At 36.3% G+C, this 25,720-nt stretch overlaps 1 protein-coding gene and 1 non-coding gene across 2 annotated transcripts in view; one reads left to right on the top strand and one right to left on the bottom strand.

The window, feature by feature from the left end:
• The window catches only part of FSTL5 (follistatin like 5), a 667,511-nt gene that overhangs the window by 618,609 nt on the left and 23,182 nt on the right, over positions 1–25,720 (bottom strand). Inside the window, exon 2 of the mRNA XM_032465748.1 lies at positions 3,512–3,653. Within this exon, the coding sequence (XP_032321639.1) occupies positions 3,512–3,637 (126 nt within the window). The 5' untranslated portion in view covers positions 3,638–3,653. The remainder of the gene's footprint in view (positions 1–3,511; positions 3,654–25,720) is intronic.
• Positions 24,883–24,954, top strand: TRNAL-AAG. The gene has a single exon. It is a non-coding gene; the product is annotated as a tRNA-Leu (tRNA).

Below are 25,720 nucleotides of genomic sequence, written 5' to 3'. Positions count from 1 at the left end.
AAGTACCTATATATTTATATTTATATCTACAATATTTCTATGTAAGCTGACAAATAGGACTCACATTTCATTTTTTGCTCCCCAAAGGGAATTCATTATACAGTTGGCACACAAGTATTCAATAAAAAATGAATTCTATACATGTACTTGTTCAGATGTAAGGTACTGACACCTCTCTGGGGAAACTGTGGAAAATGTCTAATCAGACCTCGAGATCCATTGTATCTATTATTCATTTTATAGTTTGTAGTTAATAATTAATATTTAACACCAGATAAATCTAAGACAAACAGAAAATCTCCTCTGCATTCCCTAAGTCTTACAGAACTATCGAGGTTTATATTCTTTGCAGTTTAAATAAAACTATGTAGGTTAAAAAAGCAAATAAGAGAAAACCAATTTATGTAATGCTATTAAAATAATGTATTTTAAAGTGCATTAATATTGCTTTGTTGGTTTTACTCTGATGAAATTATAGAAAAGGAAATTATTTCCAATTTATTATTAACTGTAATTAATGATATAATGTGATTATATGCGTATGTCATCCTGACATATTGTAGCCAGCAGACGGAATCATTCATTCCACATGTATTTGTTCAGCGTTTACTGTGTGCTGACTTCTGTTCTAGGGGCTGTGGGATACAAGATGAATAGTAGCCTAGATTATAATGGAAAGACACATCCAACAAACTAATACATAAGTGAAATAGATATCTTGACAAATAGTGATGTGCTCTGTGAATTGAAGTAAATCAGAAAGGGGAGGCAGGGAATGTCTATGTCTGCTCCATTTCCAGTTATGGTTGGGAAAACCTAGCCAATAAAGTAGCCTATGAGCCTAATTGGAATGGGAATCAGTGGAAAAGGGGGTGACCAGGTATCTCTGGGATTCAAATAGCTACTGGTCCAAGCAAAAATAAATGCTATTAAGAGACTGGTCTTCAAGATTTTGGGAAAGGAAGGGTAGATCCCAGTGGTGTGTTAGGCAGGTAAGAGACCGGTTAGAACCCAACAGCCATGACTGCGCAGTAGAGACAAGGACCTAATCAGACAGGGCCCAATGCTCACTGTAATATAGTTAGCGTTGTAGCTAGGCCCCCATGGGTTTTTCTGTGTGTATCATGGGTAACGACATGTGCAAAAGGGGACAAGCATGACTGAGCACTGCAGGAGCAAGAGCTGTCAATCAATCAAGAGACCACCTCTAAGAGAGGGTATGAGAGAAGGGGAGACAAAGACCATTGCTATCAGCCCTTGGATCAGCCCGCCTCCCATTCTTGGAGGGGTACTTTTCTTTTGCTGATAAAACCTTTCGTATTTTTGCTACACAACTCTTCCATCTCCCATCTGAATTCTTATCTTTCTGGTAAGACAAGAACTGGGGTCTTTTCCCTCCCCCTTTTGGGGTAACAACTGGGTCAGGGGTTGACAGGAAATAGAAAGTATCTGTTGGGGTTTTTGCAGGGACCTGAACAACTCAAGGTGTGTCTTTATTCCTGTCAAATACACACACCCACACACACACAAAATCACAAAATGCCTTTTATAGCTTAATGTCACCTCTGTCCCAAGTCACTTGAAAGTTAGATATTACCATGACATTCTCTGCCTCTCTGCTTTCAAATACCAACAATCATGTATTATTTCTAACTATTTAGAGGTACAGACTAAAGAGATGGAAAAGATCGTGAGGTGACTTTGATCAATTTGGTGGACATTAGTGTTTCCAAAATAGGTTTAACTCATTGTGCCGTTTCTTTTCTTTAAAGGTTAATTGAATCACATAACAATGGAGGAATAAGTAATTTATCTTCAACATCCAAAGTTAATTCAGAATCGTTTATAAATGTACTCTAATACATACAAATCTGCGGTATTATATTTTAGCAAGGGGACAATCAAAAACACCTAGTCATGCATTCTACCTGTCATTTATTTTTCTGCCATCAATTCAATTAAACAGTAGCTACTATATTCATGGCACCACAAATGAAAAGATTAGAAAGACACAGTTTCTAACCTCAAGACACCTCACTTAGGGCAGACACACAGCACGGAATAAATATTAACTGGGTCTCTAACAGCATGAGCCAATATGTTGAATTAATAATGTGTTTTGAGAACATTCATAAAGCATTTACTATTTCTAAGAGTGGGGCCAGGAAAAAACTTACTGTTAGTCCATGAAGTAGAGGAAACGGGCGATAATTAAAAGATAGTGGAACAAGACTAATTTTCCAATTGTATTTATCCAGACTAGACACACTAAGAACTTACTTCTCCATGTGACTAAGTTTCTACAATGCTTTTTGACACTGAAGTATATTTTATATTTTACTTATTTTCTTTTGTCTGCCTATCAAGTCTATCTTGCATGTTACATAATCTAGCCAATTGATATCTTTAATAAATGCACGCATTCAGAAAACCTCTAACATTTCCAAGAATTTTGATTTGTTATCTATAGAATGAAAATACGTACATCTTCATAAGATTATTTTAAATATTAAATAAAATAATAAATTTAACAGCATAGCCTAGTATCTGGCACATAAAAATCCCAGTAAAGGTTCGCTATTTTATCAGATTACTATAATATTATGAAATAATTTCAACAAAAATATATGCAATGTAAATGCCAAAAGCATGTATTGAATGTAAGGGAGAAAATCAATATGATCGTGTTTATTTATTTTACCTATTTTTTAAAGGACAAGTGACAAGAAATTTTAAAATATATATTTTCCTTTCATAATTTAGCATTTCTTATCTTTTGTATGCTGTCTATTAAAACCAAAATGTGTTATTTACTTTTATTTGATCGAATAAAAGTTGCTTTAGTCTCTTGGTTTCAGTATCATGATCTGTTACTAAAATAAAAGCACCAGATTTATTTATTGTAAGTATATAATCTATATCATTTATAGTATGCCTAGATGTCAATTTATTTTATGCTTGAAAATATTTAACATAAAGGAATGACATATTTCCTCAACATTGGACCACCCAAAATGATAATTGTTGATGAAATTAAAATGCCTAATGATTTCTATAAAAATAAAAACTTTGTCAAACTACATATCTGCAGATGGTATAGACATCCTTTTTGTTTAGCTTTATGGCAAATTCAAGAGCACAACATTTTTGTTTCCGTTTCAAAAGTTGTAAACTAAAATTAATATGGAAATAAGAGAAAGCATCTGGGAGTTTAGGTCTTAACGTATTTCCTTATTCTTACAAATCCTTTACTATTACTTCACGTAAACTTTTAATGATATCTTTTTAAATGACCCATCTCTATACTTTGTCAAGAGGTATTTAATTCTCCAGATTGTAAATTTCCAAAAGTACTGCCGTTTCACGTTTTACAATGTGTGTTTTTGCATGTAAGTTATGTTCTGAAAGCATATTCTGAAATAAGTGCTCCTAAATGAGTAGTAACTCAGACGTCGAATAGTTTAGCTCATAATCTGCAGGCACCATGAGTCAGTTCAGAATGTGATTGTACCTTGTGTCGCAATCTTATGACAGGCTGATAGGATTTAAGGCCATATCCCGCTTCTTTGGTTGGCCTTCCTTCGGACTCCAGAAAAATGAATCCAAGAATCAAAACAGCTGGCCAGCACTTAAACATCCTTATTGGTTTACACCTGTGAAAATTAACAGTGCAAATAATCAGCAAATACATGATATACTGGAGAAATGTATCGAGAAATGTATCAAGAATTGCTCAATAGCAAATAGAAATCTCCACTGAGCTAATCGAAACTTGGTGGCAAATGTCAAAAAAATCCATCATAGGTAAGCATCTCTGAATAAAGATTATGAACCTCCTGATCATAATAAATACTGTTTGTTTGTTTCACTCATACAGCTTTATACAACATTCAATAAGTAGAAACATAGGGGCAAATAAAAATATATTGAGGAAAAATTAATAAACATAGGCTGAAAGAAAATGTACTAAAACCAGAGAAAACATTAAACTTTGATTTACTTTTAAGCATCCATACAGAATACATTTAACAACATATTTATAAATTTCTAACTCCTCATTGACTACATTTGATGAATAAAGTTTAATAAAACTGTAGCTATCATAATTTACTGGCAAAGATCAGTGAAAGGTTCATAAGGTAGTCTTCCATGGTAGGTACAACAGAAATTATGCAGGTGGGGTATATTGAGTTATGAATGCATTTTTCCAATAGTATCTAAAGGGACATTTCCTAGAAAATTGCTTTTTAAGTGCTTTAAACTCAAGTCCTATGATTCTTTCCACAGCTCTGTATTATTGGATATACCAGAGAAAATTGTAAAATGGCATAAACATATTACAATATAAAGTCGAAGCTCTCTTCCAAACAAATCTATGCCTTGAGTTCATCTATATTTTTCTTTATCACTTTCAGAACACATCTCTGCCCCTGTTGTGACAACAGGAGGCGCTCTTTGTCTTGCCAAATCCAATCTGTTCATCTGACATCTTGAGAAACTTTGCCAATTGACTAACCCTGTTTTTCAGTGTATTGAAACTCTCTCTCCATTATTTTCCTCCGTCTTTAACCATGCTCAAATTACCCATGGTTTAAAATAATTTCCCTCCTCTACTTTCTGAGTTTTCAGAAAGAGTTGTCTGTCTCTTTCTGTTCATTTTCTGACCAATCATACTTCTCTCCTCATCACTCTATCAAAATATTTTTTTTCCTCAAAAAAATGATCACTTTAGTTGATGTCTATAACATCTGGCTCCTCTGTTTCTATGGAATTTGTAAAAATGCCTTCCCAGTCCTGTGGCAAGTTCATCCTTTTTTATTTTGCCATGAAATACTATATTTTGTTTAATTCTATTAACCATTCATCCTACTCCATGCACTCAGCCAGACATTCAGCAGAGTCTATGGTTGTAATTATATGTATTGCTTCTCATTCAGTCCCCAGATTGGTATAATTAGCCTTCTTCACAGCTCCACCTTCATGTTCCTAAAGCAACTCCTCATGGTATTCATACCCCACATCAAGCCATGCTTTTCCAGACTCTCATTCATCCACTTGATGAAGCCAGAAACAAGGGAGACACCTTTGACGTCTTCATATTAAACCCATCTCTAAGTTCTTTTAGTGCTACCTTCATAATATATCTCTCAAACATCAGTTCCTTTCTAAGACCCCTGTCACAACCCTAATTCAAGCTACTGGCACCACTTAGCTCTCGAAATGCCCCAAACCCATCATTCCTGGCCTTCCACACTTAAACACATGCACCTTCAATCCTTTTCTACACAATGGCCTGAGTCATCACCTTAAATTCAAACATCACAGTGTTGTAGCCTTTACTAGTAACTTTGGGCTATACTTATTTGTCCTTGAGATAAAGAAGAAAATCCCTGGATCCTACAAGATCCTCTAGCATCTTGGCTCTGCATGTCTTCCTTTTGTCTTCAAATAACCATTCTCCAGCCAGACTAATCTTCTTGCAGTTCTTTAAACTTATTTTGTTCATTCCTACCCTAAGGCTTTTGTATATCCATTTCCTCCAACTGAAATACATTTTTCCCCATTTATCACCCAAATACCATCACATTTCAAAAATATCCCATAGAATCGTTCCACATAACACCAAGCCAGTTACGTTTCTTGGTTACTTTGCTTACAGATCAGTCTTCCTTCATTTCAGAACATCTAATTATACACCATTAATATGAATACTTTAATGATTCTGGCTTTCTTCACTGGACTATATACCTGACTTCTCCTTCAAGTTTCATGAATGTTGGAATCTGCTTTGTTTCGCCCCCCAAGCATTAGATCACCTGGGCCTACCAAGTCGTTTGACACTTACTGGACACTAAAGGAATGAATGCATAAATGAATGTCATCTCATCTACAAGGGTAACAAGAAAGATCGTGTTTTCCTGCATTCTGACCACGTTGAATACAATTCCTATTTCCACTGCTGCTACAAAACATCTGAAAACGAACCCGGGAAAACTAAATATTTTCTTTTGCAATCCATCCTTTGGCTGTCATTTTGATGTATGGTCTAATCCTTCTCTCAGAGGTAAATATTTGTTTCACAAGACAACTGGATGGAATATTTTAAATCCAAGATAGAGACCAAGAATAAAGCCAACAATTGAGGTGAAGGAAGATTTTCGTCAGAGCTCTGAATATTATGTTCCTTCTGTTATGAGCCGGGAAAGGGAGGGCGGGAGGGGGCCTGGCAACAATCCTCTCCCATCACGATTCTTGTGAAGGTGAGGTCCTAAATATTCCAAGTGCTCATTTCAAGTTTTGTCTTTTTTGTCTTTCTCTGTCCTCTTTCTTTTCCCTTCCTAACCTCTCTGTCTCTTTTCCTTTGTGTACACACATACACACACACACACACATCTCCCACATCAGAAAGAGTTCATCTACTATAAAATATAGAACTAATGAACAATGAGTTAATTTTAGTAGGTGAATAAAAATCTCACACATCTTGGGTGCGTAAACTCCCACACATCAATAATTAGATCAACAGTCTCCTGAAATATTTTTTTCTCCCAAAAGGCAATAGGATAGGAATATCTACTTTAAGAAATTTCAATAAAAGTTGGAAAAATAAGTCAGCACGTAAATCTTCAGTGTAGTATATGCAGCCTATTTATACTATTTCAATCGCCTCCTACTGTGAACCATGATTAACTTTTTTCACTGGTAGTCAGGATTTTCAAGTCTAAAGTTTCTTAAAAATACCATGTTATACAAAAATAAAAATGCCTTTTCTCAGCAAAAATGACTGTACAACTGGAGTGATTTACTTGGTATTACAGATGAAGTGAAACAGAACTAACATTAAAAGTCAGATAACTTTTTTTTTTTTTTAGGAGAACACTGATTTCTATTACAGATGGGCATTTGAGCTCAGCAGTGGGGTGTTAGACAAGACAAAGAGAAAAGACTAGTTTCCGTGTTTATCTTCTGTGAATGGGTATCTCGTAAGATTCCCTCCATTGAAATATCACTAAGAAAAATACTAGAATTCAGTTACATAGTTATCAAATGGCAACTTAAACAGAAAGAGGGCTTTTCTCAGTGGATGCTCAGAAAATATCAGCTTCTTCCCTCTCCCCATCTACAGGATCCAAAGAAGTCATTATTCCATCTTGAAAAGTTTACTTGTCCACAGGTGTTCTGGAAATTGTAAATCAGCAGTAACTGATCCCATGATATACTGACTCATGATCTCACTTTCTCAGTGTAGTAACCTCTGAAAACCTGCTAGATTTCATAATTAATTGGCAGTTTGTTGACAGCTCAGGAAGAACACTGAAAAGCATGTGACTGAAACAAACAAGCTGGAACAGATGGTGAGATAATGATCCTATGACTTTTCCTCGTAACCTCAACATTTATATTAGAAGCATCAAAAATAACTTCACAAGGGGAGGGCAATGGCTCAGTGGTAGAGCACTTGCTTAGCATGCACAAGGTCTTGGGTTCAATCCCCAGTACCTCCATTAAGAAATACAAATAAATAAACTTAATTAACTCCTCCCCCCAAAGAAATAAATTTTAAAAAAGAACTTCACTATTGACTTAGAGAAAACAACATGCTTGTGTACCCAAAAGGTATCTGTCTAACTTTGAAGTTAACAAAGTTGGACTTAAAAATCATAAGGGGGATGGACAGAGGTTTCTTTCCTTCAAAAATAGTGTTTTCCTCTGAATCAAACTATTTTTTTTCACCATATGGCATAATATGCCATGTTGCTTACGGCAGTAGGGTTTAGAGTACTTATGTTATTCCGTAGATTCAATTTAGAGGCATTTTGATTTGTTTACAGATTCCATATAATTGAATGTCTAAGCATTTGGGAAGACAAAATAAGAGGGTTAAAGCATTGCCTTAGGAACAAAATGCAGCATTTGAGATAGAGAAGGAAACTTCAGTGTCACGGCTATTAATGCAAAGAAAATCAAGGATGAGCAAATCCCCAATATTATCAAATGTTTCAGAGAAGTCAAGCATCCTAAGAGTTTCACCAGGAGCACCCTCACTGTGTCTCCCTCCATCCTAGAAAGACAGCTTTCAAGAGATAGCTGCAGCACCTCCCCTGGGAAACCTTCCCTGCCAATCTCACACCAGCTCTGCTGTTCTCTGCTGCAGTCCGTGAGTGTTTACCTTGCACATGGTTATTGATTTAGGAAGGCTTCCACCCTCATATGGATATGGAAGGAAATATGCAATAAATTGGTTCTGTGACAATTAGCAAGTTTCTAAACTTCCACTGGCCTCTCTTTGCTCTGTTCCATAACAGGAAGGTGCCGAAATAATCACGGGTGATTTTCCCCTTTTTGGTATCCTGGAATTCAATGAGATGGAGAAACCTTGTGTCATGCTGTACAATCTAAGCAAAATCGATTGCCTTACTTGGACCCCATCTGTAAGAAGAAATTTATTTGCTTATAAAGTCTAGCACTTGTACCAGATTCTTCCTACTGAGTAGATTTATCGATCTGGAGAGAACACAGGTTTGAGAGAGAAAATTATGATTTCTATTTTTGAGACACCTTTTGTAGTCCTATTGGAGATATTAAATGGACATTGAGATATGGAACTGAGAGCTCAGCAGAGAGGGATGTGCTGGAGACACCTGTTTGGGGTCGTTAACGTTGATATTTCTTCTCATCTCAGTATGAAATGGGAAGCAGTTAGAGAGGAGAAAAGGTCTAAAGACTAAGTAAGCCCTCAGTCAGGTTTAGAGGCTGGAAGAGAAAATTAAACACTGCTAGGAGGTAGAGGAAGTGAGAAGACTGAAATGGCAATTTTAGAACAATGATAGATGGGCATTTTCATCAGAGCAGAAGGACTGGAGGCCAGAGCTGTCTGCATCATTCGACATCCGGTATTTTCACTGGTTTGCTTGTGTGTTCTCTGTCCAACCAGAATGTTCTCTCCATAAAGATGGGTCTTTGTTAATCATTTGTGTGAATCAGAGCAGTATGTGGCACACAGCACAAGCTCAATACATAGTTTTGATTAATTAATTAGTCAATTAATTAATGGTGATGAAGTAATGAATTTTAAATTGTAGGTATAACATTAAAGGATGCTTAAAATTCTTCATGTGATCAAAAATATTCATGAAAACTAAGAAATCAATCTAGAAGCAAAAGGCTTTTCTTTAACCCCTGGATCAAAAAAGCTTTGAGCTTGGCTTTCAATCGGAGGTTCTTTTGAAAAAGCCTCACTTGTCAAAGACGGGCCTTCTCCTGCCTTGGCTCCACTGAACCTGCAAGGACCAGAGACGCTGTCCCACGTCCGTCAGGCTTGTCTGTTGCAGCGACTGTTTTCATCTCCTGACCCACTTTAGCAGGACACCCACCACTGTGAACTCTGGGGTTAAGATCTACTTTAATATTTCTCTGAGGAGGAAGTATTGTCCATGAATCCAGTTTTATAACAGGCATTGGATTCTTTCCCATTCAGGGAAGAAGATTATTTCCATTCAGCAGTGAATTATCCTCATCAGAGCAATGGATTCTCCCCATCAATGTCCTATGTCCAAATACTCATTCTAACAAGCATCACTGAACACAAAAGAAAACCAAATAATGAAAACACTAAGAGTCGTACAACCACAGGGAAAGCAACAAAGGCAGAACAGATCATGCGTACCCTACTAGACACGCTGGGATGGTACCTTCCTTGTGGTATTTAATCACCCCAAAACATTTTCTGATACAATTGCTTATATTGAATTACTCTCCAAAGAAAGAGAAACTTCTCAAGATAAAGTGTCCAAGGCTGACTCCGATCAAATTTGACCCATGGTTCTGTTACACAGTTCTACTTTGAAGACACACACAATGTGGCAGATATAAAGGGAGAGCCTATAAAAGAAGTAGCCATAGAGAAAAAAACAATTATTCAGACCTTATCCAACTGGAAGAGGGAATCTTTCACTTACATTTGCTTTAGAGCAATGTAAGGGAAGACGTAAGCTAACAAATGCTGTCATAATGGGAGAGTAATAGCTTTAATGGCCAGATTGCATGGATAAGACTGGTTCGAATCTATACAGAAGCACCAGTAAACATGGAAATTTCTTTATCCTTAATCCTATGGCTCATGTTGTGAGTGTGTCTAAAACTTTTCAAAGTAATGCTCTAAGTTGAAGGATTATAAAATGTGCAGTATACTTTTTTTCTTAATATCTGGGATAAGAATAGAATTATAAGCATTAAATAATAAGAATTATGATCATTAAATTAATTTCACTCTTTCAAAGAAGGAGGAACTTGTATTTTAATGACATCTGAGTCATTAATTCAGATGAACAAAACTGTCCAGATTTTAATCAATTATACCTTTCAATAGCAGCTTAATTTGAAGCTGAAAGATGCTAAATATAGATAAAATATATTCATTGCCATTTTAGAAGGACTGCAGTCTAAAATGCATAATAATTTAAGCTCACATTAGGAGAAAGTATTCACACTAACTTCCATTTAAGTGAAAAAAATGTATATTATCCTGCTTTAAAGTAGTGAAAATTTGACATTATGAAAAAAGCATGTTAGGGGGGAAATACTGTTTTCCAAAACCATCTTTGCTTTACAAAAGTATGTGGCAGTTACATTAAGTCTTCTGGAGCACTGAAAAAAATTTTTTAAATAAAATATTCAAGTGCAATCTATAATGCCAGATAACAAAACGGAAAAACATACTAGAGACCTAGTGTAACGCTTTCCTTTTACTTGCGAGGAACAGGAAAACCAGTGAGAATGCGGTTTGCCTATGAGATGAGCGGTGAGGGCTTGGAACACAGCTGTCCTGATGCCGAAGACACAGGTCGTATTTTTTAGATGCTGCAACATACCCAGCTAGAATCCATTCACTGTGGATTCTAGGAAAGGTACAAAGACACAAATGAAGCTTTGCTTAGAAATAGCATCTCTCTGAGCCCTTTCACCCTTGTATTTGCTACTTGCTGGGCTTCCTGAAAGCCAAATGCTGGGACACCAGAGTCACCACCTCTTCAGAATCCTGTTGTGTAAGTAGAATTTTTGGAAAACTTTTTGTTTGTACATTTGTTCTATCACCATGATCTTCACTGGGAAGATGGTTATACAGAGTTATGGTTCAAGTTATACGCAGATGGTTACAGTTATTCTCCTGTAACTATAATTACATTTTCTATATGTAAAATTATATATATAATAAATATATATATAAAACTTGTGTTAGATATATAGATATAATTATATAATCATGTAGATATTTCTGGTTATACATACATAAATGGTTATATATATATAATACAGAATATGTATATATATTTAAAGAATTTGTTTGTTTTTGTTTTTGCTCTTGCTAAAACAGAATTATTTCATTAAAGAATGAACTTTGGGTTTAGCTCGCTTAACCCAGGAAATATTCTTAAATTGTATAAACTTACAGTAGGCTGGACTTCCACCTGTATACACCGTGTCTCAAATTTAGGCAGAAAAAAACTAATAAAAGCTTCAGTGACTCATTTTCAATCCTCCCAAAGAAGTCCTGGGACTTTATAAATACATCCATGATTCAACAGTCAAAAGGCATATTATGTGTAGCCTGAAGTTAACTTAATTCCCTATGTCCATTTTCATGATGACTTCAGTAGACACTATTTTAAAACTAAACTTGATTCAGTTCTTTGTGTACAGCCTATTGAATCACGTGCTGTCAGTTTCTTCTTCACAATGAATGACCTCAGTTATCTTAGAGCAGATTGGATCCTAATATTCTGGATTATGTATGTTTTTATGTACATGTAACAGACCATCATTCTCCCACTTTGCCCCATAACATGGTGAAAAGTGACAGGTCACAGTCGGGTCCTAATCTGACCGAGGTTTTGTGACATAGCTCACCTGCTGCTCTTAAATTTCTCTGCTGTTTGCCTTACCTGCCTTATGTGTGACTAGTTCAAAATAAGAAGCCACTTCAGTATGGTTCCTCTACTTCTTTTCCACTTTTTAAAACAATTTTATTTACTTTATTGTTATTTGAAGGGGGAGGGAGATAATTAGGTTTACTTATTTATTTATTTGATGGTGATACCGGGGATTGAACCCAGGACCTTGTGCATGCTAAGCATGTGCTCTACCACTGAGCTACACCCTCCCCCGGTTCCTCTATTTCTGTATTCAATTTATTACACAGGTTAAATTTCTGAGTGTTAGTTTATTTTCCCTGAAATATGACACCAAACAGGCACTTTTTTTCCTTGTTTGATAAAATGAAGATATTGATTTATAAAAACCTGACCAAAAAGTCCTTTTAATACTGAGCATGCTATAGCGGAAATAACACTCACCTAAAAGTCAAAAATGGATTAGACTTATGGCTGTGTTCCTAAACTGTTTTCTGAACAAGTGTCTCCCAGCTAATGCACAGAAGCCTCTTCATGAAGTGAGTCCTTTATGGCACCTTTAACCATTTTCCCTTCAATCTCTCAATAGTCTCATTTCATTTCACCTTCCAGCCATCCTTTTGCAGTGCCTTTTTCCACTTTTCTTCATTTACCTGACCTCTGAAAGCTGATATCCCAGCTTAATGTTAGATTCAAACAAGAAAATTTTAATCAGAATAATAAAGTTCATTTCTCCTTTGTCTTTTTATTTTTATGTTCAATACTAGATCAAAAAAAAAAAATAAGGAGCAACAGCTGCATGTCACAGTAATATAAACTGAAAGATATAAAAAATACCTTCTTTCTTTTCAAAGTAAGTACCAGCTGGAAGTGATTATGCAAACCAAAACTAACCAACCACATCGATCGCAGTTTTTCTCTCTTTTCTCCTATACACTACGGATGTAACTTACTACATATTGCAAAATGGTAGCTAAAAATTAGCAATTTTATATATGCTTGGCGTGAAAGACCTGTTATTCCACTTTGTATCTAAACTACAATAAGTTTGCCTATTTGCCTGATATAATATGAAAAAAATGAAAAATGATGCTTTGAAAGTTTAAACGTAATAATATATTATATGACCTTGAAGATATTGCCCTGGTTCAAGAGTAGAGAAAATTATTATAGGTTATGTCTTCTGAATTCATTGCCTTCTACCTTGATGAGCACTTAAAATGTAAATTAAGGGAGAATACAGCTCTTAGGATTGACTCTGCCTAAAATCCCAAAGGTACTATGTTATAGATTTTATTTGCTATTAAAAAAAATCATTGCAATTTTGTCAATGTCAGACATTTTAAATTCAACCTATTCCAGACCAAATTTTCTAGCAGCCTATGTTCTTTAAATCTGGAACTACACTTAGTATAGAAGGGAAAAAAAAATCTGTCACAGTTTAGCAATGAATTCCTGCATAAGAAACGACTTAATTTTCCTCTGTATTTAAAACTGAAATGCCAGCGGAGAAACTCTCCCATTCTTTCAGACCAGCTGAATCTCAGAGGAATTTCTAGCTGAGATTCAGGAAAGTGTGGGGAGAGTCCAAGGATAGAGCTCAGAGTCAGCAGAAGTCATTGTGACCCAGTATATTTTCCAGAAGGACCTCATGCCTCCCCAGAAGGGGAGATCTTAGCCACCTGGTGTACAGAAGAAAGAGGAAACTTGATTAAAGTTACTTCTAGCTCCCTGGGAGGGGATTCTCACAGTTTCTCAGCATCAAAACCTCCATGTTTTCCTGGGAGATAGGAAAAGCAGATAGTAAAGCATATAGATCAACTTCAGCTAGGTCACAAAAGAGGGACACATTCCCAGAGATCTGAAGCAAAGCAGACAAGAGTATTGGAAACTTCCCAGGAAACTCCTAACAGGAATTAACAGGAGCTATTCCAGCCAGGTATGCGGTCAGTGGTGACCAATGATCAAAACACAAGTCATTAATTAGCAAAAGCCCAGCAAAAGTCGAGGTAGTTTTCAGCAAGTGACGTAAGAGAACTTGCATTTTATGTTATAACCAACAGTTTTCAAAATTCACAAGTAAACTACAGATAAAAGGTTGGATTAAGAAGAAGAAGAAAAAGGAACATTTTATCAGATAGGGGAAGAAAGAAAACTGAAGACGGAAAACACAATCAGTCATACAATGTTTTATATTGTAACAGTAAAGAGAATATTTGGGATATTTACTCAGAGACAAGGATACCATGTGCTTTCACAATCTTGATAACAAGCTATCAACATAAAATCCACCAGTGTAGGTAGCCCAGATACGTGAGTCCAGTCAATAAAACTAACAGTTTACTAGAGTCTACACCTAGAAACACATTTTTCTAGAAGAAAATAAAGGCAAGGCACAGGGACCAATGCAATCTCTGAAAATCTCACCTGTGAGGCTTTTGGGGGTGAGTCCTTCTAATTAAATTGAGGGGTAAATACTACATGGAATGGAACTACATAAAATTGGAGCTGACTTGCCACTCCATCGAGATGCTGCCTCTAATGTGAAGGCAGCTAACAAAAATGTAGTCCCTTGCAATTCTGCAAAATCTACAGTAACTTGACAATCAATATTTTTATTTTATGTATATATTTGTTTAAACCATTTTGGGTCTCAATTCCTCTTCTTCTCTGGATCATGAATATGTAAACCTCACAGCAGAATTGGTTGGGATGGAGACCAATTAACATTTATTTGCCTTCCTTTGTTCTCCTGGAATTAGAACCAGAAATGACCCTAACAATGCCTTGCAGCTAGGGGTTGAAAGAAAGGCCTCTCAAGTTTCTTTAATAAGGGAACCTATTGCCGAATGGGTCCTTGAGCACCCAGAGAGGAGCCAAGAAAATACTGAATAAAAGCTGGAAAGCCTATCAAAACTTCCCTCAAGCACACTTAAATGCTTCTTTTATTTCATTATTTTTTTTGAAAAAGCAAGGTACAAGCTGGACTCAGCCCGCTGACTGTCCTGTAGTTAAACACACAATTAGCTGAGACCAACCCTTAGAGGGCAGAATTGCCCAAAAAGCACAGGGAAAAAACTACCTCAGGGAATGCAGCCGCCCCTCAGCTTTGGCTTCTGACTTCTTGTATTTTTAATAAATTTCTGACTATAGTCTCTAGTTTTTACTTTTAAATATAATGTATATAATTTCAAATTTAATGTATACAATTCATCCAAATATTTAATGGATTGGTATAAAGCCAAAATTTTTAAGAAAAAAAATCCTCCTTTTCTCAAAAATATTTTATTTTCAGCTAAAGTTTTTTTCACTTTAGTTTTTTATTTGGTCTGGAATTAATCTGAGGTGTGGCTTGAGGACAAGATTTTATTTTATTTTTATTTTATTTCATTTTACTTGCATTTTAATTTTATTCTATTTACAATTTCTGAAAAAAGTTTATCTGCTTTATAATTCTGTCCTGGTTAAATACTAGGTTTGGTGCATCTGTGATTAGGTTTTTTAAATTCTCTATTTGGTTCCATTAACTTATCTATTCCTAGGCAGATGTCACAGATTGTAATGACTGGAGTTTGATAAGAATTCTTGCTATTCAGTAAGGAAAACCCTTGGTCTTTTCTCCTTCCATATCCATTTCAGAATGAGCACATGAAGGTCTTTAGCAGAATGTGTTGCCATGCATGTTTGATTTCCATTTATTTTTAATTCTTCACAAAAATTTACTGTAGCGGTTTACTATCTAAGCAGCACACGAAATTTTTTAAACCCTTATGAAAAGCTGTCTTTAATAGGTGAATATACATTTTTTACATGTATTAAGACTGCAGACATATTTTAACAGATTTCTGCAGGTTTTTTTTTTTGCATGTGTGTTGTTTTTTAACCACTGTCTATCTTTGATTCTTTTGTTTCCTCTCCTACATTCTGTTGGATTGATACACTTTGAATACATTCTCTTTTTCTCACTTAGAAGCTGAAGAGGAGTTTCTATTGTCCAAAGTATTCAATAGATGATCTTTCTTCCGAACAAGAAAAAATCTTAAGCTTTAAATATTTTGATCTTATATGAAATTAACAAGAATAACTGCTTCACTTTTAAAAGACAATAGATTATTATATTTAAAGTCAAAAGTGATATCTAACTTCTGTTTTGTCATTTTTTCCTTGCACATCACACATTTCTAGTGGTTTACTTGCATGAAGTAAACTTTTCTATAATTTTTCAGTGTGGGTCAAGGAGAAGCAAATTCTCTTGTGTTTTGTGTCTTAAAATATCTTTGTCTTGCTCTTACTATTAGATCATATTTTAGAGAGGCTAGTCATTCTAGGTTGGTAGTGTTGCCTCTCCAGCACTTTCAAATGTCTGTGGCATGTACTGCTTTGATGACAAGTCATCTGTTAATCTATTTGTCACTCTCTAGAGGCAATGCGTTCTTCCTTGGTAGCTTTTAATATTCTCCTTGTTAATTGTTTTCTTCTGTTTTTTTTTTTTTTCAGCAATTTCCTCTTGGCGAATTTCTCAATAGTACTTTGCGATTTATCATTTATTTTTCTTTTTGTGTATAATCTAATGTCTTTCCATTTAACTGTTACTTTAATGGTCTATTTGTTTTGTCAAAGTTTCAAATTGTTTTCTCTTTTAAAAATATCAACTTATTTTGTCTTTGATTTATCCTGACTTCATTTCATAATGCCTTCTTATTGTTGCACATTATGCATTCTTTTACTTATTTGATGATCTTAAATATATCAATTTATAAATTTTTCAGACTTAAAAAAATTTCTTCTAGAACATAATCATCTTCAATGCCATCTTTGCTTATTTATTTGTAGCATTGGTGGCCCCGGTCCCACATTTGCAGCTCTGGACTCCTGCCTCTGCTCAAAGCACCGCAGTATCACCAAGCTTGTGGTCAGCTTGCCAGATCACAAGAATTTTTTTTTTTTTTTTAAAGTGACTAGCTCTCTCAATACAATAAGTTATTTAAGTTGCAGAACCAATCAGACTTTTTTCTCCATCTCAAATCAATACTATTCCAGTCCCTGGACTCAGTTTGCTTCTGGCCCCTCCATGAATTTGCATGGAAAGGTTTCTTTCCCATTAACTCAAAAGTACTGATTGTCCAGGCGACTTTACCTGCTTCTCTTGTATATCCTTCGATTTTGCCACCAAATCCTCCCCTTCCCCACAAAGTTAGACCTCTTTGATTTCCCTTATTATTATACGTTTTATGCTTGGGAAGAGCCTCAGAGAACAACTAGGGAAACAAATTCTGTTTTGTTTTGTTGTGCCTGTGTACTGACGGAGATGCGCTCACACTATAATCCATGCAAGTAATTGTACTTGCAAAGATGAACCAAATATTAACGATTTATTGTGTAGGTCCAAAAAATAAATTTGTGTTGTTAAGAATTCAAAAAAAAAACATGGGTTTCACAGAAATATCATTTGCTAGTCATTTAATGATTATTGTTTTGGAAATTTCCTTAGGCAATTTAAATGCATGTTTGTTAACTTCTTTCGTGATAAAAGTTAAGTGGACAATGTTTTTGCATTTATAAGTGTTTTAAAATATAAACATGGATACAAAAATGCTAATTTTACATTCTATTGGTGTATGACTGGGCCTTCACCGTAAAAGTCTGGAGAAAAGAAGACAATGCCAACCTGAACGGAGGGTCTTTTATAAATATTAGTCAAAAAGTGACATATTATTATTCAATTCATAAACTAATAGAAATGCTTTGGTGGTCCAAATTGATAATATGTGAAAGTCATGAATTTATTGGATTTACAACCCTGGAAATAATTCAAATGATGCATTAGGGAAATTTTTATACATTAAAAAAAAATCTGTCTGTTTGTAGTGATTTCCAGAAACTATAGAGCAAGTGATTAATATGCTAAATTTAACTTACTGCCAACATAAATTCAATGAAATGTGAATTTTATAAAATTTTATAAAAACTAGAGTTTTATATTTGAAAGGCATCTTAGAATTGATGTAGTCTAAAGTCAATTCTCACAGATGAGGGAAAAAAACAGTATAATGAGTCAAAATTGGATGGTACTTAGCTAATTGCTTCTAGTAATAGATGTAGACTATTTATAGACACATGTATGGGAATATGTCTAGACATAAAAGTTCCTGATACCTAGAGTTCTTTTCAAGTTTTTAATTGAAGATTCTAATTGAATACGTCCATATGAGTATATTAATATTATAGGAGAACGATATCTAGAATAAGAAATCAGGATAAAACTGCTGATAATTTCTTTATCCCTGTTCTAGCAATGTGTTTGGCTATTTAGCACGCATACTTCTGTAACAGTGCTTGTAAATGACATTTTTTTCTCATTGTGGAAATGACTTTATACACAAGAGGTCAGTCACACTTTGGCAGTGTGTTACCTCCAAGTTAAATTTAACTTTGGTACCTCACTGCTCAAGACTTTATTTTTATCTTTAATTAATTTGTGTTGTTAACAGCCACTTCTTACATAAGCAGAATGCGTTGAATGTTGTAGTGTGACTTGTCATCATTTGCATTTTAAGTTTAAAAAAAAGTTCTCCCAGGGAACACAAGTGGAATTTAATATTTCCAAAAAAAAAAAAAAAAAAAACTCTGCAGGTCTTCATATATAAAAAAATATGTAAAGAAAAGTAATAAGTGAAAAGAAAACTTTGACAGTATACTTGATGTTATACAGCAAATTCTTAATTAAAACATAGTAATCAAAACACACATAATAAAAAAAAATCAAGAGAACATTATTTATGTTCTTCTCCCCAGAAGAATGTTAACACAATGCTGTATAATTGTGAAACCTTTCCAAATTGGCATTGAACTGTCTCCTGTCAGTATTAATAAGAGAAGGCATCTCTCAGTCCCACGCTGAAAACAAAATAAAATGAAAACAAAAGCAAAACCCGTTACATTGGAATCAAATATTAATTTAATGCAAATTAAATAATCCATTTCATATGAGTATCTTATGCAAATACTACATTTAAATAAATAATAAAACAATTTTTAAAACTTTATTGCTTTACAGATCGTACTCTGAAATACATTTGCTATGAAGGGAAGAGAGGAAGCGCTTAATCAAACAAAGCCATCAATTCCTTTTAGATTTACTCATCACAAGATTTAAAATGTGCCATTTTTTAAGAGGCAACGTGGTAGCACTATAAATACAGTTGACGAAGATGATACAGTGAGATGGCCAATATGAAGCAATAGAATTAGAAGAACCTAGAGGCATAAAATCCACACAGGTGTGGAACATTTCTCATTGTCTGAAATCACCCTGCCGTTTTAAGCAACAAACTGAAGGTCTTGTAAAATGATTTTCTCCTGCTATCCCTGAGCACTTGACAAAGTGTTTAGGAAAAAAAAAAAAAAAAATCATGTGTGTCTGGTCTTTGAGAAACTTTCACTTTGTTTTCTGTTTTCAGTGTCTCCGTAAGTTCATTCCAAAGGAATATTCCTAGATCCAAAATTCCAGTATTACCCGTATAAAATGTTCCCTCTTAACTACATTTTCCCCCGTCATCAAGTGTGTCATAAATCGATTCATGGGTTTGAAGATTATAGTCTTTTGAAATGAACTCAGTCAAGCCTGAACATTGTGAACATTTTCTATGCAACCGATTAGAAAGTGCACGAGCAAAATACCTAAGACCTATGTAAAAAGACAGGTATTACCCTTAACAATCATATGTTTCAAATGACTGATAACTACGTTAAATTAAAAAGCTCCAAAAGAATGTGATCATCTTCTTTCTGTTTTGTATTTACATTAGCTGCATGAGCTCAAAGAGAACCATAGGAAAAACTTTTTTAGATATGTGGAGGCCGACAGAGTTAAAATGATATAATAATAACAGTAGCAAACAATAGCAAGTTATCAGTTCACCTTATCAACACTTCCATAATGTAGGTGTGGTAAGAAGTATTAAATACGGTCAATGATTATGCCTTGAACATATTTCTGTGCTTACGGACATGATGTGTTCTCTTAAGCCTTGGTAATATATAATATTAGTCCTTGTTAATATATATATATCAATCCATATATATAATCTTATTATATATATAATATATAGAATCCTAATATATATAATATATGTATAATGTATAACATTAGTCCATATTAACATATATGTCAATCTTAATATATAATACTATTATATATAATATATAATCCTATATATTATATATATGTATAGTATATAATATTAGTCCTTGTTAATATATACATGTCAATCCTAATAGTGGTAGCTTTAAGCCACATTGCTCATTAGATATATGAATAATGTTAAATAGAAAAGAAAATTGCTTTTAAACATCTATTTTTTTACAGACATATTCTAGCCCGAAAGACTTATAGCCCATGTGAATGTGTCATTTGAATTAGACCACAGCTTGCATTATGCTCATTGCAAATGCGGCGGTCCAGTGGGTTTACATACCTTCGTCTGGTGCATTCATCAAAATTCAGTCTCATCAGATGATTTAAGAAGATGCCTAAGCCAGCAGGAACGCATTACTACACGATCACCCCTTAAATTACATAGCGTTAGAATCTCAGGTGTCATCTGGGTAATCTGAATGATCACGGGCCATGCTTTCTCACTGGGAAGATCTTCTATTATTTCTTATTTGTGGGCCAATAAAGCCCTAGTTATATTTCATACTAAACCAATAAATCCACGACAGCCTTTGTCGGCATTCACACAGAGAAAAAAGTGTGGGCTGTGCTTATAACAAGGTCACAACTGCTTCGTATCAAAAACAACTAAATTTTAGAATGGAGGACTCTTTGGCCGCTTAGGGACCAGTTCATTGATCTTCTCTAAAACTGGCCATCTGGTGGCATCGTTTCGAATTGAAGTCACGTTCCCAAAGATGTACTCTGTTCTCTGGAGGATGTGGCTAAGCCATTCAACTCCCTTTACGGAGATTATAGTCATCAAATGTCAGAATGACATAAAATTAGTCCATGGAATTGAAGAGTACCTGCTGTAGAGGGGGTTTCTCACTGAGAGAAGACTCCCTGGGCTAGGTGGACACCAGCCGCATCCAAATGAAAGTCAAGAGCTTCAGCAGGAGGCGCGGGGTGCGCGCTGACGCTGCCCGTGTCCTTCCCCCCTCGCTGACTCTCCCAGCCTCTGTATTCAGACAGGCAGACCTGATGCTGTGCCCACAGCTGTCAGATTTTGGTGGGCAAGAGAGTTTTAAATAGAGTGCTGTTCTGAGGCTCAACCAGAGAGATTCTGATTTCAGGGTCCTTAGCTGAGATCCAAGAATCTGCATTTCAAACAGGTATCCTAGGTGACCCCAGTCCTGGCAGAGAAGGCCCCAGACTTGTGAAACACTGCCCTGGACTATCTGCTCTATTCACATAGGACACAGATTAACCTCAAAGCGCACGGATTAAACTTGCACATCGCGGTCTACGAAAAATACTTGTGGCTGATGATTTGCTTCTTTGATGAAACTGAGTGTGGAATTCCAGAGCCAGGAGATCCGTTTTGTTCTAGACCTAAGCAGGGGCGGGCCGAATCACATCTATTTCAAGTATCCTGATTTACAGGGCTGGGGGCCAGAAAAAACACAGAGGTCAGATACGGGGCACTTTAGAATTTCAAAAATTTAATCTTTCCACCCTGAGAGGGAGGAACTTGGTAGCGGCGTTAAAAATCCCTGCCCTGCCATTTCGTCAGAGTTTGACAATAGGGCACCTTTGTTAGAGGTGAGAGAGATGAAATCATTTTCAGAAGCGGGAAGAAGGTGCAATCAAGGAAACTGCAGGCATCTGTATTTCTCTGGGGGATTTTGCTATCTGCTCTCTGGGAGGAACTAATTCCAACTAATCTAGGGGAGGAAGTTGTTGGGCCCCCTAAGATTGTCAACCTGTGAACTCTCATATGCTATTCAGTTACTGTAACTAATTATTTTAAAATCTGGCTTTGGCTTAATTATTAGAAATTGATCAAAACTGTCTCAATCTGTAGCAAAGAAGTAGTAGCAATAGAATTCTAATGTTCAGAAGCTGAGAGTCGAGCTTCATCTAAGTATCTTTGTGTGCTTTTGAGCTTCTGATAATATTTGTGGTTTTCCAAGACACGAATAAGGTAGAAATGAGAGTCTGGTCTGCAGTGTACAATTAAGAAATTCCAAGGTCACACAGAGAACATTAGAAGGTCACCCTGAGTCTCCCTCTGGGGTCCCCACTCAGGTTTTCTACAGCATACAAAGCAGAAGAGGGGGACTACCCTGATGGCCACTGATGACTTTTTCTTCAACTCCCTGTGCTTTTTTTCCTCCTCATTCTTCCTTCTTCTCGCCCTCATTTGTTCCTTGTTTAGGTATTCTGTTAGAGCAGGCAGATAGCTAGATAGGAGCAGAGTAAGGGGGGCACAGACCAAATGCAGGAAACCCTACAACATGTAAGCACCAGGGGTCCCTGGGCAGAGAAAGAAAAGCAGGAACCTTTGGGCTGGTAAGTGGTCATACCTTTTTAGCTGATGAGTAGCCTGGAGACTGACAAAGAAAGGTGGGAAAAAGCAGAAATCTCCAGTGTCCAAATGCAACCTTTTGCTCATTACACCCTCATTTCAATAAAATTAGCCTTGTAGATCAGAAGAACCCATCATGCACTGACATCATGGACTAAACATGGACAAAAATCTCTCCTCCCCTCGGGAAGGTGGAGTTGGGATGAAAATCAGTGAATATGACCTCAAACCCTCCCCTCCCCAGTGAATATTCTGCCCATTCATTTTTACACCCTATGTAAGCAACTTGCCAAAGAAACTCAGGGCAGCCTGCCCGGTCTCCCCTCGAGAGTGCACTATCCATCCCTTAAAAAATCCCCACTTAGCTTTTTCAACCTCCATATATCCTCTCTGAATTCTTTTGCAGCTGGACAAGAACCTGTATTCATGGGCAATAATTCCATGCAGCATCTTATTTTACTACAAATACTGACAACATTCAGATACTTTAAAATGATGCCCTTCTCTCAGTCTCGGTCAGTGTTTTAGCTGGGGCCAGGCACAGGGTGGCCTAGATAAATACTCCTAAATTGAAGCCATAAAGCTCTATCAGAAGTAGTTCCTTGGAAATTATGAACCTTCCTAAATTTGGGGTAACTGGCACCTTAAAGAGATGCTTCCTTTCTTCTGTGTCTGCCTCGAAGGGATTTGCAGTGAGCAAGTCTAGAACACAAAGGACAGAGATCACAGTGCTCATGTGCCCGCTTCTCCTCTGTCTGTCGGGACCCATTGTTATCTGGCGTCCCCACAGCTACCCCCGTTCTCCAGGGCTCTCTGACATTTTCCCTGTCTCCAAAGGAACCGAACTCATTGTGCTTACGTTGGAAATGCACCTAATCCTGAGAGCTGGGGAGATTGTGATCTGGCCCCAACTTTTGTAAATCACTGAAATTGTTTTGATTCTTTTTTTTTTTTTTTTTTTTTTTTTGGTCAATCATAGGAGTTGGCGTGAATGAACTTCTGGTCTCTTAAAGCTCAAAATTCAGATCTGTAACCCATAGCTTCCACTATCCTCTCTTTTTCCCACACACAGTTTATTTTCCCTCACGTCCACCTCTGGGCCCCCCTAACTGTAAAATGCTGAGAAGTAAGAATAACCCGGAAACGTCAAGCGCTGTGGCATCTCAGGCGATGGAGGCTTCGTGGAAGTGCGCTGGGGGAGAATGAGCTTAGTTAGGTGACCTAGAAAGGTAACGCAGAACAATCCATTTGAAAATATGTGATGACGTTGCCCCTGAAGTTTCCCATCTTGCAAGGTGGAGTTTTTTTTTTTTTTTTTTTTTGCAAGGTGTATTTTAATCCATAATTGGTGGATGGGCTTCAAGCTAGCAATTACGCATGCTTTTCTGTTAAATGACACGGGAGACCACCCATTTTAATTTGTTTGGAAAGCTATCTGAAAGAAATAAAGAAAAAAAAAAAGAATTTGGTAGCTGATCAGTTTCCAAGGTGGGTTTTTTTAAACAATGCAATAACGTTGGAAGAAATTAACAATTTAACCCCTTTGGATTTTGCTCCTAGAGAAGGTAATCCCATAGTCCCTTTCACATGCTGGAGGAAAGCAGACCAACCAAGGAATTACCCTCCACGGGCCTCAGAGGAGGGGTTTTAACCGAGTGGAATCATGGCTGGTGGTCTCATATTCCCATAAATGCGCACGGCTCAGTCTGGTGGAAGAGCTGTGTTTACCACCGCTGATGTTTATAATCAGTGTTAACAGAGGAAGCCGAGACCGTCAGCCAGCCAGTCCTTTTCTTCTCTTGTTAACTGGGCTTGTTATTACCGTTCCCTCAATTTCCTGGAGGATTCATGTACATAATCATGTCAGCTGCTAAGCTGGTGGGAATTGAAGCCATTCTGCATTTTGAAAGCATTAGCGTGTGCCAAGTTAGCAGCTACAGAAATTGATGCTCTGCCTTCCACTTCTTAAAAACTTCTAGCAGCTTCAGCAGCTCTAGTTTTGTGGTGGATGTGTGTTGTCAGCATAGAAAAAGTTGCGTTTCTGCAATTATCTCCCTAATGAGATCATCCTGGAGCCAATCAAAATAATGAAGTCTTCAAAATAGATTTACTCAGGTTTCGCTACTATTAGTATTTGTTTGAATCATCTGGTTAAGCTCTTTGTGTTCATCATATTGTTAGTCAGATAAACTTTATGCCTCCATTTCACTTATATTTAAATTGTAATTAATAATAATTGGTTTAGAACAGAGTAGCTCTTTTTTAAAAAAATAATGTATTATAAAAAGGATATATATTCATTGTAAGCATTTATAAAACACATTTGAGGAAAAAAACCCAACAAAAATTTCTTGTAACTCCACCATCCAGAGTCAATGATGCTTAATATTTTGGTGCATTTCAGTGTTTTCCTTATGCATGTAATCTAAAATAAATGTCTTAAAGGGGAGGGTATAGCTCAGCGGTAGAGTGCATGCCTAAGATGCACAAGGTCCTGGGTTCAATCCCCAGTACCTCTATTAAGTAAGTAAACCTAATTACTTCCCAACCTCCAAAAATTAAATTAAATTAAGTTAAAATAAATAACTTACAGTACAGTTTAACCCATTTCAATATGGCTTCACCTCCCCCCATGGCCCCCCATTAAGCCACAAAAAGGTATCTCATTGAGGCTTTTGCATCCTCATTGCTGTTAAATTTAATGAAATCCTCAGAATACTTTCTTACTGGCCTTGGCTTTCCCTATATAATTGGGTATCACTATATATTTCCGTCTCTCTGAGCTCATGGGTCATACCCGTCTTATTTAGCTCCATAGTGCTAGCACAGTACATGGCACATACTATGGCCCCTTAGATATTTTGTTGAATAAACAGTCACATCCTTCATCTTCAAACAATATCTGCATTCTATCTTATGGCAGTAAACTTTGTGGATTTTCCACTACTTTTCTACAAGGGCACTCCAAATCTTATTTTTATCTTGTTCCTCGCTACTTTCAATGCTGGTGTCTTCCTGTTCCACATTTCCATCTCTCACAATCCGCCTGATTCTCCACACACTCTCCTTATTTCAGTAGCCATCTAGATGGTTACCTTTCCTAAATCAAAATCCATTACAGATCTTCTCTTACCAGATTCATCACTGTGACTGTCTACGGTAGCTTTCCACTTTGACACACGCGCGCACACACACACACACGCACACATATCTCAGAAACAACAGGTCCTAAGCCAAAAAGCTCACCCTCTCACCTCTCCCCAGATAACCATCTCTCTGGGAGAT

Source organism: Camelus ferus, chromosome 2, assembly GCF_009834535.1.
Source record: "Camelus ferus isolate YT-003-E chromosome 2, BCGSAC_Cfer_1.0, whole genome shotgun sequence".
In the NCBI taxonomy this organism is placed as follows: Eukaryota; Metazoa; Chordata; class Mammalia; order Artiodactyla; family Camelidae; genus Camelus; species Camelus ferus.
The sequence above is the reverse complement of the archived record's forward strand: the minus strand, read 5'-3'. Positions and strand labels throughout refer to the sequence as shown.